At 41.6% G+C, this 20,567-nt stretch overlaps 1 protein-coding gene across 3 annotated transcripts in view; it reads left to right on the forward strand.

Moving 5' to 3' along the window:
- Nucleotides 1–17,246, forward strand: part of FOXO3 (forkhead box O3) — a 110,409-nt gene extending 93,163 nt beyond the window's left edge. Inside the window, exons 2-4 of one of the 3 annotated variants that reach the window (XR_014562251.1) lie at nucleotides 2,073–3,512; nucleotides 4,261–4,345; nucleotides 11,558–17,246. Coding sequence is in view for 2 of the 3 variants with exons in the window: in XM_083731276.1 (XP_083587402.1) it covers nucleotides 2,073–3,476 (1,404 nt within the window). In the remaining variant the exon portion in view is untranslated. The remainder of the gene's footprint in view (nucleotides 1–2,072; nucleotides 3,513–4,260; nucleotides 4,346–11,557) is intronic. The other 2 variants (XM_083731276.1, XM_083731277.1) reach the window with 2 other exon arrangements.
- The last annotated feature ends 3,321 nt before the right edge of the window (nucleotides 17,247–20,567 follow it).

Raw genomic sequence — 20,567 nt, forward strand, 5'->3', positions numbered from 1 at the left:
CACTTTGAACTGGACCTGGAAACTAATTGGCAGCCAATGCAGTTGGGCCAGGATTTACATTATATGCTCAAACTGTCTTGCACCAATGAGCAACCTGGCCGCTAAATTGAGCACCAACTGAAGTTTCCAAACTGTCTTAAGAGGCTGCCCCATGTATAATGCATTGCAGTAATCTTAACCCAGAGGGTGCCAGAGCAAATGGTTTGTGGATCAAAGCCGTTATCTGGCAAAGTGAAAAGAAAATGCTCGGGAACCTTTAAAAAAATTATTGGAGCCGTTCATCTTTGCTTACACAGAAAGAATAGTGGCTAGCATAACTTTTTGTTTTCTTAAAGTGATACTCCAATATATGCCTACTGTGTATAGATGCAGGAAGAACTTGGGTCTGGCTTTTTCCTTTAATTGACCTTGCCTCAGACAAAACAGGTTTTTTTAAAGTGCTTACTATTGAATTAAAAAAGCATGTGGACCAGATTTCTTGTATACCCAGATGTCTTCCATTTACTTAATGTCATCCATCCCATTTATGTCAGTGGTAGGGATGCCAATGTGAATCATTCACTTTATCCCTGTGGTACACAAAAAACAGTTTTTTATGCATATAAAAACCTGTATTTTGTGAGCTCTTGATGCCTTTTGTTTTCAAAATATGCTGGCAAAAGATGTATATTTGTCTTTCAAACCTAGATACAACCAATATTCACCCATATTTCAAAAAGAACTTGTTAATCTCCCCATTTAAGCATTCAACATCACAGAGGGATTTTACCAGATTTTAAAACTTTAATCAAAAGTGCTACTCTAGGCTATACTTTTAAGTATAGACTCTACAGGTATTTTGCTCAGTTCAGCTATTGTAAACTTGAGGCAGTTCTCATAGAGGTGGTGGAATGGCTTTTCAACTCTTGGTTCATTTCCTCTTGCGTTGAGTCTATCCACCCTAACAAATGTCCCAAATGGCATAGAAATTTCTGGGCAGTGGGTATGTTTTCCCTTTTAGTTGAGGCAGTTATAGGCATATCAATGGGGCTTTCACTTCCTAAATTTTTCACTGAAAGCTTGTCAACATGTTGGAACTTTTTACAGGTTGACTAGTTCTTTATAACGTAACAGTTGGCTGTGCTGTTGTATATAATGGCAAGCATTCTTTGGGAAATTATGAGGCTTTTCTGGGCACCAGAGTATTAGGCCAGTTTCAGATGTCGCTGAAGGAGTGTCACTAAAGGAAAAGAGGAGGAAATACATAACGAATCTATAAACTGTAGAGTGAGTAACTATAGCTAGTGCTATTTGTAGAAGGCCATTAGGTTAAAACATGTCAAACATGTTTTACGTCCTGATCATGAAGACCTTGATTTGGACATAAGCTTGTTACAAAACTGGTTTTTGAATACATGTGCTTGGGATCACAGCATATCTTTACTAACTATCTTGGCTTCTAGCAATGTACTGATGCATCAGCTTACTAAAATAAACATACGATTATCTCAGTAAAGTTTTTCAATGGGAGATTTTATTTAATGAAGGAAAGCGGGTTCTCCTTCGTTAATGAACCCACAGAATCGGAGGGGAGGGTCAGGTCAAAAAGTCATATTGAAGTTGTTCAAAAATTCACATTGAAACACGCAAACCAACAATGACATCAGTTCTAAATACACTTTCCCAGGAACATCTCTGACCCAAAGAATCATGATAACCCTACAGCAGGTCTAGCTAACCTGTGACCCTCCAGGTGTTGTTGGACTACAACTCCCAGCAGCCTCAGCCAGCATGGTCACTCCAGATGCCAGCATCCGTGTCCACTGGCCATGCTGGGTGGGGCTGATGGGAATTGTAGTCCAACAACATCTGGAGGGTCACAGGTCAGCCAGCCCTGCTCTTTAGGAATGGACCATATTAATTCAGTGTTCCTAAGCATCAATAAATGCTGATAATAGATGTAGTAGTAGAATTAGTAATTTTTCTTATTATTTTCCATGTTATTTTTAGATTGTTGAGATGGACAAAGGAAATTTGCCCCTATTCTAAATTTCCTTGTTTTTTGTTTGTTTTGTTTTTTGTGGCTCTTGCAGAACTCGATCAGGCACAACTTGTCTCTTCATAGTCGATTCATCAGGGTACAGAATGAAGGAACTGGGAAAAGTTCGTGGTGGATGATCAACCCTGACGGTGGGAAAGGTGGGAAAGCGCCACGGAGACGTGCTGTTTCGATGGATAACAGCAACAAGTACACCAAGAGCCGAGGACGAGCAGCTAAGAAGAAGGCAGCACTACAAGCTGCACAGGAAACAAGCGAAGACAGCCCCTCCCAGCTCTCCAAGTGGCCAGGTAGCCCAACTTCACGCAGCAGCGATGAGCTAGACGCCTGGACAGATTTCCGGTCTCGTACAAATTCAAATGCCAGTACAATAAGTGGCCGCTTGTCACCAATACTGGCCAGCACTGAGCTAGATGAGGTTCAGGATGATGATGCTCCACTTTCCCCTATGCTGTATAGTAGTCCACCCAGCATGTCTCCCTCAGTAAATAAACCTGGCAATGTTGAGCTGCCAAGGTTGACTGATATGGCGGGCACCATGAACTTGAACGATGGTCTGACAGACAATCTTATGGATGATCTTTTGGACAATATAACCCTCCCCTCTTCCCAGCAGTCGCCCACAGGGGGACTCATGCAAAGAAGCTCAAGTTTTCCATACGGCTCCAAAGGTTCAGGTCTTGGTTCACCATCGAGTAGTTTCAACAACGCTGTGTTTGGACCATCATCTCTGAATTCCCTCCGTCAGTCTCCCATGCAAACCATCCAAGAGAACAAGCAAGCTACATTTTCTTCCATTTCGCATTACAATAACCAAACACTGCAGGATCTGCTGGCTTCGGATTCGCATAGCCACAGCGATGTCATGATGACTCAGTCCGATCCACTCATGTCACAAGCTAGCACAGCTGTGTCTGCCCATAACGTACGCAGGAATATTATGCTCCGGAATGATCCCATGATGTCGTTTGCTGCCCAGCCAAGTCAGGGGAGTTTGGTCAACCAGAATCTGCTCCACCACCAGCACCAGTCCCAGAATTCCTCTCTCGGTGGCAGTCGTGCCTTGTCGAATTCCGTCGGTACTATGGGCTTAAGTGACACAAGCAACGTTGGGTCGACAAAACACCAGCAACAGTCACCTGCCAACCAGTCTATGCAATCGCTTTCTGACTCACTCTCAGGCTCTTCTTTGTACTCCAGCAGCGTGAGCCTTCCAGTCATGGGGCATGATAAATTCCCCAGTGATTTGGACCTGGATATTTTCAACGGGAGCTTGGAATGTGATATGGAGTCCATTATCCGCAGCGAACTCATGGATGCAGATGGGTTGGATTTTAACTTTGATTCCCTCATCTCAGCCCAGAATGTTGTCACTCTGAATGTGGGAAACTTCACTGGTGCTAAGCAAGCTTCGTCACAGAGTTGGGTTCCAGGCTAAAGGATTTATGCAAAGAGGGGGAAATGGGCAAAGCAGGTTAGCGATGTTTAGTCCGTTGTCATTTATTAGATCTCATTAGGCGGTGCCCTTACCATATGCACATGCGGTTTATGTAAAGTACAGCCTTTTACAACAAACTCCATAAACCAAAGTGGGGTGCTGATGAGTAGGTAGCAATGCCTTGTATTCCAGTTATGTGCTTATCATAGCTGTGACTAAGAGCTGGTTCAGGTTTACTCTCCTACAAGGTGATCACTATAGGCACATCTTATTAACAGATGTACAGTGATATTCTTCTTCTACACATGATCAGCTCCCAAGTGTATGATGCTGGTGGTGGGGACCATAGTCTGTTGAGAGAGGATTCTGACACAGAGGCATTTTGAACCTCTGAACCTATAGTTCCTTTCATATAGCTCATAATGACAATGCAGCAACACATCCTCAGATAGTAAAACTATTCTGTTTAGTGATTGTTTGATACATGTTGCATCCGCTGTCCATGATATTCTCTCCCCCCGCCCTGTTCCGCTCCCACCAGAATAACTGTACCACAACATATAAGTTACTTTCTTATATGTTTTGTTTTTCTCACTAGTCGGTTTGCCCTGAATTGCACATGGTGAGAAAAATGAATGGTATCATCAACAAAACAGGCAATAGAGAAAGCTACATGTTCCTTTCGTAATGTGGATTATAGATAATGATCAAATAATTAAAGGCCTAAATTTTTCAGGATGATGAACAGCAACAATCTCATGGTAGCTTGTTTGTGTTGTTGCAGATCTGCTTCCACATTCTCTCATGCCACCTGTAGCACAACAGAGAAATTCTGAACAATTGACACTTGAAAGCCACAACAGAAGATGGTACAAGGGAGTGAAGCAGCTTTTTTGAGAATTTATGTGTGTTAAAATAACCTCCCTCAAAGGCATTTACTGCCCACAAAATAAAAAAATATATGAGTATCCTGTGACAGTGACATCCATTGTGTCCAATGTTAACTCTATTTAGTCTGAAATAATAGAGAATGTTTTTCAGAAAGAGATACCGTATTTTTCGCTCTATAAGACGCACCAGACCACAAGACGTACCTAGTTTTTGGAGGAGGAAAACAGGGAAAAAAATATTCTGAATCTCAGAAGCCAGAACAGCAAGAGGGATCGCTGCGCAGTGAAAGCAGCAATCCCTCTTGCTGTTCTGGCTTCTGGGATAGCTGCACAGCCTGCATTCGCTCCATAAGATGCACACACATTTCCCCTTACTTTTTAGCAGGGAAAAAGTGTGTCTTATGGAGCAAAAAATACGGTACCTTCAAAAACAGGACCTTTGAGGGCCAAAGTAGACATCATGTTGAAGGCTGATAATTAGGATCTCCCACAGTTTTGAAAAAGAAAATTGAAAGCAGGACCCTGAATTGGATCAGGGCCTTGGCAACAGGAGAAAAATAATCCTTTCCCTCTGTGCCATTTCCCCAAATAAAATCATACACATTCCCTCCATAGGGTCCTTTGGTACATGCAGAAGGCTTGGGGAGAGGTAGAGTTATATTATTTGCATTGGGTTTGGGGAAGTTATGCTCGGCAAGGCGTTTCTTCCAATGCTCTGAAGAGACTCTCACTGTGTATTACCTTCTGCATATGCAGCACAAACGAGAGTTTGGGGGAGGTGATCTATATACTGTTGGGCATCCAGCTCAGCAGAGGTCTGAGGACACTTGTCTATGGCAAGCAGGTGAGTGGATCTGTGGATGCCTGGCATAATGCAACGTAATATAATGTAATACAATAATGGGCCATCAGTTGAGATTTTTCTGTCTGCGTTTTAAAGGCCATTATGCTATTCATGTGATTCAGCAAGGATAATTGGAAACTAGCTGTTCCTACAGATGCCAAAATTATGAGATACCACACTCTCACAAGATGACAGCATTGCTTGGTATTTTTAGAACACACAGAGCAGCATCAGGTGGACTTCCTGGCACATTGCTTCTTGTATCAATAGTGTTAGGAAGTGCAGAGAGTGACTTTTTTCCAGTTGCTTTTTCTTCTTTCTATGAATGAATGTTTCCGTGAGCACTACATTCTGTTTAGCTTTAGATCCCAAATTCCTCTTACCCAGTATGCTTGGAATCTGCAAGGTTTTTTATTATGTATAATTTGCCTTTTTATAGTAATCAGGGTTTCTTTCCTGAATCCTCAGGTCTATTTTTAAAAAAAACCATAAGGTTAAGGTAAAGGGACCCCTGACCATTAGGTCCAGTCATGACCGACTCTAGGGTTGTCGCACTCATCTCGCTTTATTGGCCAAGGGAGCCAGCGTACAGCTTCTGGGTCATGTGGCCAGCAGGACTAAGCCAGTTCTGGTGAACCAGAGCAGCGCACAGAAACACCGTTTACCTTCCCGCCGGAGCGGTACCTATTTATCTACTTGCACTTTGACATGCTTTCGAACTACTAGGTTGGCAGGAGCAACAGGAGCTCACCCCGTCGCGGGGATTCAAACCGCCAACCTTCTGATCGGCAAGTCCTAGGCTCTACTAGGATTTTCCCTTCAATCTTTAATATCCATCTTTTCTGTGTTATGAATTTGGGTAGTTTCCCATCATCATTCATCTTCACAACATCTGTATAAGGGACATCAATCATGTTCCCAAATTATTGTGGATAGGAAACGAAAGCTGGGAAAGATTGACTTGCCCGAGGGCACCCAGTAGATCTACGACAATGTTGGAATATGAACCCGTACAAGGTTCACCCTACATTTAATCAGGCCACATTGAATTATAGTGGTACCTCAGTTTACAAACTTAATCTGTTCCGGAAGTCTGTTCTTAAACCAAAACCATTCTTAAACCGAGGCACACTTCCCCTAATGAGGCCTCCCCCTGCCGGTGCCCTTCCACCATTCCGTTCATACACTGATGTAAAGTTCGCAAACTGGGACACTACTTCCAGTTTTGCGGAGTTCTTAAACTGAATAGTTCGTAAACAGGGCTGTTCTTAAACCGAGGTACCACTGTATACCTAAACCATTTATCTTTTAACATCCACTTCATAAATTAACAGTGACTTCTTATGTGCTAGATTGTAAAATATTATTGGAAAATAGATTGTCCTGAATAGGCACCCATTTTTATTTTATTTTTTTAAATCTGAGCCAGAAGAGAGCCATATTGGCTTTGAAAATAAATAAATAAATTATGTGTTGGAACCTGAGTTGTGCAGAGAGGAACAAACTGGATGATCCCACAGGCAGTAGAAAGAAGGTAGTTTTTGCTGATACTCACCCCAGTCTCCTATGCCCCCCAATATCTGCTCTGCGGGGGTTAGAGGAGTGCTCCCCCCACCAAGGGAATGAGTGAATGAGTTCTTCTATTAATGCAGGGATAACTGGATCCAACTATCTTACCTTCAGGTCACCAGACATAAATATTGCTCTTTTACCTTAACTTGAAAATTCCTTGTAAGCCTTGGGAGTAATTTGTAACAGGTTGTCGCCCAAAGCATTGTTTTATTTCCTTGCTTGTTTAAAAGTATCCTATCAGCTGATGGCAACTCAGATGTTAAAATACAATTCTTGATTCATACACATCTGTGACCTACAAAGAATAAAGCTGAAATCCTGTTCATGGGTAACGGTATTGTATTAAGTAGGGCTGCTCTGGAGTAGCAGTTAGCAACAATATTATACCTGTACAACATGATCCATAAATTATATAAATAGTTAGAGATGTGAAGGCCTGGGAAAAGATGGGGGCATTAACACACACAATTTGCTGGGTTTTTCAGGGCCTTGGCATCTCTAGATAAGCCAGCTTAAATCATTTTTGGATCACACAGTGATTATTGTACTTCATTCATTGCTTCACTCCACACATCAATACAGTGGTACCTGGGGTTACATACACTTCAGGTTACAGACTCCGCTAACCCAGAAATATTACCTCGGGTTAAGAACTTTGCTTCAGGATGAGAACAGAAATCATGCTCCATCGGTGTGGCGGCAGCAGGAAGCCCCATTAGCTAAAGTGGTGCTTCAGGTTAAGAACAGTTTCAGGTTAAGAACGGATCTCCGGAACAAATTAACTACTTAACTTGAGGTACCACTGAATTCTCCTTTTTCTAAATGTTTATATTGGATGGAATGTTATGGCTTCCCTGTTGATTAGCTCAAATTCAGGTTCACCAGTGACACATTTACTGTACCTTGCACTTGGGGAAACGTCAGTGCGTCACCTTTCCCATTCTGGAGAAATTTCCAGCACAGCATAATTAACACCTGTGGGAACCCAATGGGTGCAGTAATCTGCATTAGGTAATACTTATGGGCTTCTCTCTTCCCACTTCAGCTGAGGTCAGAGCTTGGGGAATTCAATTCTAAGCTAACAGTGGTGGAATGAGGTTAGACAGTAGCAAATAAAAAGACTTTTCAGTCCAAGCAGTATAAAGGTGGAATAACTAGAATAGTTATTTTAGGGCAAAGCAGACTGGGCTGGAAGGGAGGAGGTGCCACAGTTTGCTATCCACTTTCGTACTTTTTCCGCTTTTGATGGAAAGTTAACTTGATTATAATAGTTCTTTGTTTATTTATTTTTTTAAAATCAACAAAGTTGTCACCTAGCAACATAAAGTGCCACTAATTATAAAGCTCGTTATAAAGCAAAGAAAACACTCTGCAAGCCAGTTCATAAGACCTCAGGCCACGTGCTGCGGACTGGCCATGTGAATCAGCCTTTAACCTGTCTTGATTGACAAAAGTATATTTCTTTTCAAATGAATCCCTATTTATCTTGTTCGCCAACAACCCTTATCTGTTTTACTTTACAAAGTGTTGCAGTGGAGAAAATCTAAACACTAGTTCTTATTACCATTGCCAGCTCTTTTGAGATTCTTAAACTCAGAGCCCAGAAAAAAAGAGCTTTGGAGATAAGCAGGTGGTGCCTAGGCAGTGGAGGAGGAACCCTGTTGAGGGATGAGTGGAGCCTTATGGCTCCTTGGGGGAGGCAGGGAGCAGAGCCTGGAAGCAGGAGAAGGACATAGCTCAGATGGCGATCATCTGCAGCAGAACGTCCCTATTTCAATTCCCAATTGGACTTGGAAAGACCACTGTCGGGAATCTGGGAGAGTCATGGTCAGTCTGTTTAAACATTGCTGAGCCAGATGGACCAATGGTCTGGTTCTGATTAAGACAGCTTGCTGGGACAGGAGTAGAAACTGATAGACATGGGAGTTTGCTTATCTTAAGAGCCAAGCCAATGCTTTTCAATGGAATCCATTCCCCATCCAGCTGCCAGTCATGAATGCAACTTTAATTCTCTCCCTCATAAAAGAGGAAAGGTTTGCTCAGGGGTGGAGCATGCAAATTTTCATGCAGAAGATCCTAGTTCAATCCTTGGCATCTCCAGCAGGTAACTGATTGAGACTCTGGGGAGCTTCTCTGCCAGCCAGAGTAGATAATCCTGGGCGAAATGGAAGGCAGCTTCCTCTGATCTGTGCTCCATGTGATCAGCCCCCTGACAATTGGCAGAGGAATGTGTGAACTAACCCCACTGAACAGCAGTATGAAATTATACAAAGCAGTTGTGTGGTGTTTTATCTGCGGTGCCCCTTGAATTTTGCACAAGTGCAAAATCAAGTGAAGAGAAAACCAGTTTCTCTTCATGCTGGGGCAGGTGAAAAATAAATACCCCATACACCTCATTCACAGGGATCAAATTGTGAGACAGCATTTTGCCAGTTTTCAGCAATGAGCTGAAAATTGGGGGATTGGTTTGGGGCAGGAAAAGAAAAGGCCCTGCATCTTTTTCTTTGCCTTATGATGTGTGGTATGACAAGCGACAGCTTCTTCCCTTCCTGTTTCCCCACTTTATCTTTGGAAAGAGAGACGTGTACTACTTAGCTGGCCCACTAGCAGGTGCATCTGTAGGAGTTGTGTTTATTGGCTGGCTGACAGCTGCCATATCCTTCACTAAAGAAATTTCTTGGGGACAAGGAAATGGTGGTGGTTGAGTTAGCCACACCTACCCAGGCAAGTAGAACATTACTCCTCCCCCTTAGCCTATGAAGGAGGGAAGCCAGCACTTGCTACACTCTGCGCCTAGGGGGCAGAGACGTTCAGCCTTCTTGCCACCCCAAAACCAATTTCCTGGTTTTCTAGCCATTACCCCAGGCATTTCAGGGAGCCAGAGTCAATGAAGCAATCCACTTCAGTTAACCAAGTAACAGGGTGAGTTCTTCCATATGTTAACAGGTTTTGACCCTTTGTTCTCGCTGTAGTTCCATCCACTGGGACAGGCCATGCTTTTTCTAAACGAGGTGGGGAACCTATTTCAGCCGGAAGGCTGCATCCCCTTGTGGGCAATTTTCCAGGAGCTGCCTGCCTGTGGATGAGAGGGGTCAGAGACAAAAAGGAGTGAAGAAGCAATAGTTGTGATTCATACCTCTTTACATTAGGCTACATTGCAGCCCTGCAAAAGCCAGAGGTTTCTATACCCTTCCACACCCCCCCCACTTCTCTCTCTAGTTGGGCAAGCAAGAGGCATTGTCACATTTCAGGACACATTCCATTCAGGCAAAAGCAGTCTGGGGGTTCAGAGCAGGACTAGTGAGGGTTCTGGGGGGGGGGGAGTTCCAAGCCACACAGTCCTGCAGTTGCCAGGGCCCCCAAGGCCTGAGGTTCTCCACCCCTGTACTAAGCATATCAAGCGGGGGGGGGGGGGACGGACGGACGGACCAGAATGAGAAAGTAGACAGGGATTCTGTACGCTGATGAAATGAGAAATGTTGCACGCGCTGAAATTCCTTCTTCCACACAATTTGATAACATTGCAGGTGCCCTGTGTTCCCTTTCACCATACTTGCATCTTAAATCCGCACTTTGTGAGCTGGTTGTTTCTTCTTAGCATCCCTTGTTGTTCTTGTTAGGCAGCACACAGGATGGTAATCAGAACAGTCAGCTTTTGTTCTCTTTTGTTCTGATCCAAGAGAACTTCAAATAGAGGCCAGGCAACCAAATGATATCAGTGGAATTTTGTAAATCGGGTACCAAGGATTTATTTATACCTCCTTAACGAGGTAGGAGTTGCAAGGGATTAAGCATCAAAGATTCCCCAAATAACTGGAGACTACGTGACTGATCCGCTGCCCTGGACTAAGCCACACGTGTGCATGAGCCCTAGAAGAATTAGCAGTTGTGTTCACATACTCCGTTGCTCAGGTTGCATTACGAGATTCAAAGGCTGGCTGAGTGTCAGCAAATATCCGTATACCGACCGTTGAGACAGATTTACTAGGCGAGATGCCTGCTAGCCAGCCAAACACTCTGATGCCTGTGATCCTAATGTTGACTTTACAACAAATGGAAAAAAAGTAAATGTATTGATCTATCCAATTGCTTGTTCATAAAATGCTTGACAGTGTCAAGATTAAGGATAAGCTAGTTTTGATTGCCGTAAAACACACAATATTTTTATCATTCTCCAAGCTCTCCTGAACTTCCATGATAGGTGTGGGAGCAGTGCTTTCTCATTGGAACTGTGTGAAAAAGCATGATTCCATTATTTTACGTAATGCCCAAAGCTGCTCTGTGTATGCGCTCCAGAAAGATGACAGAAAAGGAGTGACGTTGAGGATACCTCACCTGTCTAGTGCTCTGCATGTGTTTTTGCCATCAACAGTGATAGCATAGCATAACTGCTTTGCATGGTTCTTTATCCCCAGCATCTCCAGAACTGGGAAAGACGGAAAGGAACTCTGGAGATCTGCTGCCAGTCAGCACAGACAACACTGGGCTAGATAGACCTGTGGTCTGAGTTGGCATAAGGTCGTTTTCTGTGTTCCTACAACCCAACATTTTGGATTTCCTTTAAGGTGGAATTGTAATGGGGGTGGACTTGGATTAAATGCCATTCTCTGTAGCGACGCGCCTTTAAGGTAAAGGGATATGTAGCATAACAAATGCAGGTCTCCACAGGACAATGCTAAACTGTCTAAAAAGCCAATGTTTCCAGTTATCTGCCTCTTTTGACAGTTTGTGGACATTCGTTGATGCTGTTTTGTCTTGCTTTTTTCTTCTTCCAGGCCCTTCATCTGACACGAGAGCTAGAGGGGGGAAAAACTTTGCCAAATCAACTGTCAGCAAGGACAGGGATACCGTTTACAGCTTATAACCTTTGTGAACCCTGCATTATTTTCCTAACAAAACAGAGACTGTTAAAGAGCCCCGGAACCAGAGTGATGAACCGCCGTGTCTGGAATTGAACTCATTCTGAAGTATGCAAAATCTTCCTTTTATGGGATGTCCCACCACCAACTTGAGGATATGTTGGTTTAGCCACCACCCTGTTTCAGAACACACTGTGTAGCCTTTACAATAGTTTATTTGTCAATCAGTATATGGGGTTCCAATATGTTTATGGGTTGCAGGATGCTTTCGGTTGGCTTTTATTTTTCAGGGTTTCCCCTACCCCTCTTAAGGTGTGAGTATTCTCCCTCCACCCCCACCCCCGTGAAATGCTTTAAATTGTTCCTTTTCACATGCCGATTCCTCATGAATATGAAATGCAGACTAATATATGCACACTGAAAAGCCGAATGGATTTTGGCTTGAAAATACCAACAGCACTTGAATATTTCAGTCTTTATAGCACCTACCAACTGTTTAAATTTGAAAGGTGGTTTATGAGGGGTTTTCATGTTTGCTTGTTATATGGTTTGGGCTTTTATTTTATTTTTTAGTTGGTTGATTCTGATTCAGAACCCTTCCCCCCACCCCCAAAAGTCTTTGCTTAAATTTAAGGGTACTCCTTTCTTTCCTTTCAATACCAAGAGGGTGCATTTTACCTTACAAAATTAGCCACCACCAAGGCTGCATCCTTACCAGTGTTCGAAAGCTATGAGGCGGTGTGTGGGGGAGGGGTAAATTCATAGTGTTTTATGAGTCAATAACTGGCTTGCTATTAGTCAAATCGACTCGGGCCTAGTGCGTAATCCTAGCAGTTCTGCCAAAACAGCTGCAGTGATGGTGATTGTGATTTTGGCCTGCCCAGGCAATTTAGCAACTGGCTGATCTTGAAAATGAGTAAGTTGTCTGCCCTGGTTGCCATCTTGCTAGACAATTAGTCCTTAACAGCCTAGAAGGCAGCAGCTTAATTTCAGATTAAATTTATTAATAATAGTAATAACAACAACAACAAAGACCTAAAATAAAAAAAGACTATATTGCATGAAAACGAGAGTTTTATGTATATGCATCATCCAGGACTTGGATGATTTATTACATTGGTAATTATTTTTACATCCTCTCCTTGATTATTCTTTCCTTCTTCTGAAGTGTCATCGAGTCTAGGAAGAGAAGCAGAGGGAAAGGCGGGAAGGAGAGACAGGGTGGGGGAATACATACAGATAGCTTTTCATAGGAGCGTAGACTGTAATTGGATAAATTCCACGGAAAAACAAAGTAGTTTTTATATATTTTGCTTATATGGGTTTCTTTTGTAAATTTATATGGTAATAATGACTGAAAGGTATGGTGCTGTGCAGGTCCTCTCTGTTTGATTACTTTTTATTGATACCTTTTGGGGAAGATAAGGGCAAAGAGGGAAACCCAATGGTACGATTCAATTTTTTTGGGTGGGGCGGGGCAGGAAGTGGTGTGAAGTCACTTTGGGTAGGACAACGTATACAGGATTTCTCCAAAGTGGTATATGAAGAACTTTTCTTGGCATAAAAAAGACATAATGCATATAAATATATAAATATATTTTATTATGTACAGAAACGGATCATTATGCATGAATGTTAGGAGAACAGGCTAGCATTTTAACCCAAAGTTTCAGTGCATGAGTTTCCACTGGCACATGAACCATGTACTTTGTGGTGTGACTCCCTTCAGCTGCCACACTTGTAGGCACCCACAAGCACCCACACACTTATACACACGCACACAGACATCTGTGGGCCCCATATTGCTCCTTCTTTTCCAGCCCTTTGAAGTAATATTGGTGAAATTACAGCTCCTTATATGATGGAAGTTTTGTTTCGTACTGTAGCCTCTTCCTCATGACTGTGCTGCGCTATTCTCTAGATGAACATGTGAACTCCATCATGCAGTTCATAAACTGAATTATGAAAACTCTGTGCTGTCGTGGTTCTAAGTAGCTCATAGAATATAAACTTTCCAGATAGTTTAAAGATTTTTATCATTTTCCAAAAAACGCAAAATTAAAAAAAAATACAGGCTATTTTTTTAAGAATTAAGGTGGTATATTTATCAATGGCAGGGTCCAGTTTATCATATTTCTTTAATCAGAAATAACCAATGTGTGCGTTTGTTCTCCACATTGGAAAGGGCTTCCCCGAGAGGAAAACACTGTACAATTGTCATCTGTTCCAGGGGCTTAAGGAAGGTGTCGTTTTCTTTTAGAGAGACTCAGTTACAGGTACCTATTACCAAAGCTAGTTAAGAATTTTTGCTCACATGCCTTCACTGCATAGGAGTATCTGGTACATCATTAAATGTGAATTCAGCTGACAATGACATTTTGGGGTGTTTTGTTGTTTTGTTTTGTGGTGTTCCTCCCCCCCCAAAGTATAGCAATGTGTTTGGTGACTAACAGTTTATTTTATTTGTAAGTTTCTGTCTTTCTTCTCAACAGGAAGTCTGTATAAAAAATCCTGGTACACAGCAAGCTTTACGGTTTCCTCATTTGACTTCTGTTGAATTTCCTTTAATATTTCAGGGAGTTCATTAGAGAAACAGGTATATTCTTTATTTTGCAAGCTCTAATATTAGTAAGGTGATTAATTTACACAAAGAGTAGAAACTGTGTGTGCAATCTGTCCACAACTAAGCCTGTTTCAGTGGAAGAGAGTTAAGCACCTGCCATCATTGGGGACTTTTCAGGGGACTTGAGTAAACATGCATAGAATCAAACTACATGGCCATAATCCTAAGTACACTTATTGGAGATGACACAGCTCAATGGTTGCAATAAGCTTCCCATCCTCATTGTTAAGCTCCCATATGTGTTTATATAATGCCCAAGTGACAGGCTTCCAAGGAAGCCCAAGCACCTGGACCATACGTAGATCAGTGGTTCAGCATGTGCTTCACATGCAAAAGGTCCCAGATTCCTGGCATTTCCTTATAGGGTTGGAAAAGACTCTGTGTAAACACTACTGAACTAGATGAACCAATGGCCCGACTCTGCAAAGGCAGCTGCCTATGTTCCTCAACTTTTATACTTTATTGGGGGTATTGCTGGGAGACAATTGTGTCATCCCAAAGTATGTGTAAAGAGCATGCATCATTGAACCAAGGGAGACTTCTGAGTAAACAAAGAGCCTAAATGCAAGCTAGTTAGATTAGGGTACTGAAGCTACAGGCAACTTGCTTCTATTGACAACCATAGGATAGTCACAGTGAACAGCATCAAGCTATATTTAAGCACTTTGTAGCCTGATTCTATGCATACTTACTCAGAAGTAAGTCTCACTGATAGTACATTGCATTCTGGACTCAGTCATAGGAATGTAAATCTGAAAAGAGCCCACAAAGGTTTATCAGTCAATCCATTTTTTGCCCTCCTCTATAGCTAATCCCTGAAGCCTCTCACAATACACAACTCCAAGTATTTGACTTCTGCTCTCAGCTGGAAGGCTAGTCAACAAACCCTTCTCTTCAGACATTGTCCCAACAACTATATTCTAGTTTATAAGCATAAGTAGCCTCTGTGTCTCATCTTTTATCTGGAGACTAGAATGAGCAATGATTTCTCAAGCTTGCCAGACTATGGCATTTACATGGCTCTAAAGCAGCAGTTCTCAACTTGTTGGGTCCCCAGATGTTGTTGGACTACAACTCCCATCATCCCTGAGCTCTGGCATTGCTAGCTAGGGGTGATGGGAGTTGTAGTTCAACAACATCTTGGGGACCCACAGGTTGAGAAGGGCTGCTCTAAAGGAATCCCATGTTAGGGGAAAGCATGATCTGAAAAATCCTCTAGTTAGATCCTAGACCACTTTAGAAGTAACACAAAACCATGGTTTGGTGTTATAAGTTTCAGTGAGTCTCAGGCTCTCACACTGCTACACCCTTCTTCTCTATCTGCAAGATTAAAAACTTCCATTTTTCCTTTTGAATAAACTGCAATGTCCCATTATATTTCTAGACTCAGGACCTTGATTTTATTGACTGTGGTTAGTCAACAAACCAGAATCCAAAACAATAATTTAATCCTGGTTTGCTTAAACAAGCCACAGTTAGAATAAACCAGTTTTCAGAATTTGGATGTAGAATCATATATATCTATATCTACCCCTCTTTTTAAAAGTGGCTTTTGAAAGTGGAAGCTTTCAGTAATCTTTTTCTTTTGCATGTGAAAGGGATGGGGAAGAATCCAAGCCCGCAGATCATCACAGCCCATTCTCATAGTACTCACTAAACCATGGTTTACTGTTAAACCTGAATGGGGTACTGTGCCAAAAATTCACGTATTTTCTAAATTCAGAGGCTAATATTATTGCTTGGAACCTTTGGCCACCAAACTACATTTTTCAAATGCAAACCTCAACCTACTTACCTTGAAGCAGTCCTGGAGCACCTGCAAGTGATTTGAACTTCCCAGCCATCCACTATCCCAATTATCCATCATCCACTACCTAAGGGTTCAATTGTGAAGATCACTTCAGTCCTACAGAGCATTGAAAAGTGGTGCATTCCTGATGAGTTCACCCTTCATGTCCTTAAATGCTATGGTATATGAGCATGATTATCAGTGCACAAGCTGCAGTTGTTATATTGTGTCTATGGGCAACTTTGCAGGCATTGTTGAATCGTTTGTGGAATTATAAAATGCAACAGCTAGGTAACTAGCCCTAGTCACCCTAATTTTTTGAATTATGAGTTCATTACAAATTGAAATTGTGTCCATTAAATAAGGATTTGGCATAGATGCGTAGGCAATTTCTTTAACTGTCTACTGAACAGTTCATAGGATTCTGTTTTTAGAACACTTCACATTTCTTTTTTGATTTCACTCTTGATGAAATAATTTCTCTAATAATGGGTTACCAGACTGCTGCCTATCATATCACACCGTATTCAAGAACCAAATGTTGGAATGCTGATCTCTTCGAAATGACATCATTGCTTGGCGAACAACCTTCATTCACTAGTTTCTATACATGATGTATATTGGAAATACCAGCAGATGAGGGGGACCAGATACTTTTACTTGCTATGGGGAGGGACTAGGGAGGGAAGGGGGAATGTATTGTACATTTTGGCTTCACGTGTGAAACTTTTTTTAACCAAAAAAAGTTGCATGAATGGACAAAATATGTATACAGTATCTGTAAAACTGTCTTATCTGGGTTATTTCTTTCACTGTCAGACCACATACTTTGGAAGAATATTCCATCCACTGCCTTACTGCATGGCCATCTTTCCTAAGAGGTGCACAATTTTTACTTTTCGTACAAGCTACCTTGCAGTTTCGTTTGAAAGCCAGCACTGTTGCAAACGCAATGGAGACTTTTTGTGAAACCAAATGCTGACATGGGTGAATATACTACCTTACTACATAATGATTGGATGTCAGTTTGATTTTGAAATCTTACCCCTTTGCAAATGAAATAGCAGTGCAGAGCTTATCTCCACTTGGTGTTAGTAGATATTGCCTCATGTATTCCATTCTCAATTGTAATCTAGTTTGTAAAAGAAATGGTGACGCATGTAAATAAAGCATAATGGATCTCTATGCTGAAACATACAGACTTGGTTTTGCTTCATTAAGTTGTCTTTGTAGAAGGATCCAAATGGGTAAGGTTTTTTAAAAAATAAATCATAGGTTTTTACATTGTATTCAGTTAAGTAACACCCCACAAAATAATAAAAAGGAAGAAAAATAATAATATCCACATAGTCTCCTTTTATCATTCATTTTACAACATAGAGAATCCCTTAATGATATTCAAAGGTCAACTATATACTTTACAATCAATGAAGTATCCCATCTATAATTATACACCTTTGATCTTACATAATTGATTGATTTTGCCATCATTGCATAATCCCATATCTTACTATTCTGTTCCTTAATTGTCAGAGTAGTAGCCAATCTCCACAAAGCTGTGAATAAGGTCCTTGCAGCTGCAATAAATATGTCATTTCCTTGCGTTCTTCCTTCACTGGCCCTTCTAGATAATTTAAAAGAAACATAACTGGAGGTAATGGGACTTTGTATCCCAGAATTCTTTATAAATGTACTATGATCTACCCTCTGCACAGTAGTTTCATATTTCTATCAGATGTGGGGAAAGTCCCACTTTCTAGCATTTCTAGCCATTTCTAGCATGTGGAGGAATTGTTTGTATTTAGTTTATTTTTACTGGTGTGATATACCATCTACTCACTATTTTATAGCAGTTTTCCCATTATTCATGAATTCAAAGAAGCCCTGTGTCCATATAACCATAACTTTCCCCACACATCTCTTGGTATATTTCCCCCAAAGTTCTGAGCCCATTTTATCCTTGACTTTTTCTGGCCCCATATTATAGTTCAATAGCAACTGGTAAATTGTTAATCTGCTTTAAATTAATTTCTCAAATTCAATCATTTTTCTGATTTGATTAGATATTTTTCTCTGTTCTTGCAATTTAGAACAGATTCAGAAGTATTCAAAACAGAGAGGATTCCTTCTCACCATCTGTCTCCTAATCTCTCAATATGAACATATATCTGTGCTTAATTAATCCATGAAATCTAAAAATATTGTAATTTTCCCACATTTTTAACTTAAAAATATTCTCTTCTATTATGTCTGCATTGGTTCCAGTGAAGAGAATTTAGGATTGAGTTGTCTTTTCTATCAACCACCTATTCTTAACAAATTAGAAAATCATTCTCATATATATATATATATATATATATATATATATATATATATATATATGAGATCTATTTTTGAATGTTTCCCACAGTATTCTGTGTAATGGAACTCCAGTCAAATTTTGTTCAGATTTAACTATTGCCTCATAAGGGCTCACAATCCAATCTACCAACCAAGTTATTACATTTGAAAGATAAAAAAAACTTTCTATTTGAAACTTGGAAGCCTCCTTCTTGCTTAGCATTATAAAGATGCTTTAGATCAGGGCTCACCAACCTGGTGCCCATGGGCATACATGCACTCCATTAGGCTTTGACTGTGGTGTCCTCACCCCTCTTCCTGCTGAAATCAGGCTTGAAACAAGCATTCCATTGTTGCTGACACAATAGATTGCAGTGTGTGCTTGTTAGTGATGTAGTGTGGTGCCAATGCCAGTGTCTCCAGTTAGCAAAAATGCCCATGGAGCCAAAAAAGTTTGGTGACCCCTTGCTTTAGAGTCACTGATTGACTCATAAAAAGTATAAAAATGGTTAAGGTACTTCCATAGCTGACACAAACTTTGATGTGTGCCAGGTATTAAATGCAATACAATTTAGGCAATGGCTGCATCAGATTAGTTTAGGCTGTAGGATTGATACATGGGATCAGTTACAGATAGGTAGCCGATACATGGGATCAATTACACTGCACTATTGTGGCAATGCCCTGATAGCTGCAGGATTCACACCACAGCTCAATAAACTGCTGGCCTAGAGTTAGGGTTGGAATTGCTCCTGTGTTATCCTACACCAGGCTGCCTCTCATTTCAGAGATGCACTTCTTACCTACTGCTCATACTGTGTTGGACTAGCAGCAACGGAACACACTGGCACAGCCTTTGGCATCAAAGCCTGAAAGGTTGGGCAGCCCAAGGAAACTTTGCTGAAGGAGTAAAGTATAATTGCTTATGGAAAGTGGGAGGGGAAGCATAGCTCTTTTACTATGTTGCTCTCCAAACAGCTAAGAGGTAGTAGTGCCATCAGGGCAGAGTGAGTCTCCCAAGTGCCCAACAAAACCTGGAACTAGCTTTGGATGCAGTAGTTCTTCTGTTGAAAGCATGTGAAAGAGTCTGTGCCCGTGGAACCTGTGTGTGTTTCTCTGAAACCTCTTGGTTCATCAGATAGTCTGCAAGAGACAAATTAGTAGATGGATGGGATCGTTAGCTTCCAATTCTTTCTTCGGCCTTCCCACTTTTATCTTAATTTATCTTCCTTTCTAGTGGAAGTTAGCACAAGTGAATTGAGATGATGCTCAGATAATAATGGCTAGAGAGAGGCTGTCAGCATCATGAAAACCAAGTGTTTGCTGCCGTGCCGTATTGGAAGGAGGGGGTGTTGCTAGATGGTTCTAGAAACTATTCATGCTATTCATGCCATGGAAGTCTGGCCCTGGTGTTATGACAGTCCAACATTCCTTCTGATAATAAAACTGGTAGTGTGTGTGCCTTCTGCTTCACTTTGTCCTACCAAGGGCCTAGTAGAATAAAGTATACTGATGACATTGTGTATCTCTAACTCCAACCTGCCCTCATTCAAGATCCTTTAAGCCAGGGGTGACAAACCTGCCACTCACAAAGCCATTTGAAGTAAATTGCAAGCTCCCCATTTCTTCCCCAGTCCAGCTCTTCACCCCAGGGACATATAGCAATCATTCGTCCATGCAAGGATAGTGACCACCCCCCAAACTGCACCATTAATTGCAAATGGTTGGAGGGAGAAATGATACACCTCCAGAAATTGGTGGTGGTGAATCTCAGTCCCACACCCAGGAAAGGTCCTGTTACCCCAAGGTGTTTGGGTGTGGGTGAGGGTGTGTTGTGTACCTGCATGTGTGGCTTTGTGTGTAATGGCATGCAGCCTTTGGAAGAAGGGCCAAACCTTGAATGCAGCCTCAGGTGGAGAAAGGCTAACCACTCCTGATATCAGCTGCTAGGGCGTCTGCCCCTCCCACAAGACTTTAAGAAGGGTTCTCTGGCATTGTTAATTAAGATGGGAGGGGAAAGTACCATTTCTGATCTAAATTAACTCACAACATCCCAATCTTAATTGAAACTGGGACGGTGGGAGGGGGGAAAGACCTAAAATCTTAATGATCCAGAAGCAGGGAAATGAGAGTTACAGGAAATGAGTCATGACACCTTGATGGCACTTGCATCT

The sequence above is a fragment of the Podarcis gaigeae genome (genome assembly GCF_964106915.1).
Source record: "Podarcis gaigeae genome assembly, chromosome: 3".
NCBI lineage: Eukaryota > Metazoa > Chordata > Lepidosauria > Squamata > Lacertidae > Podarcis > Podarcis gaigeae.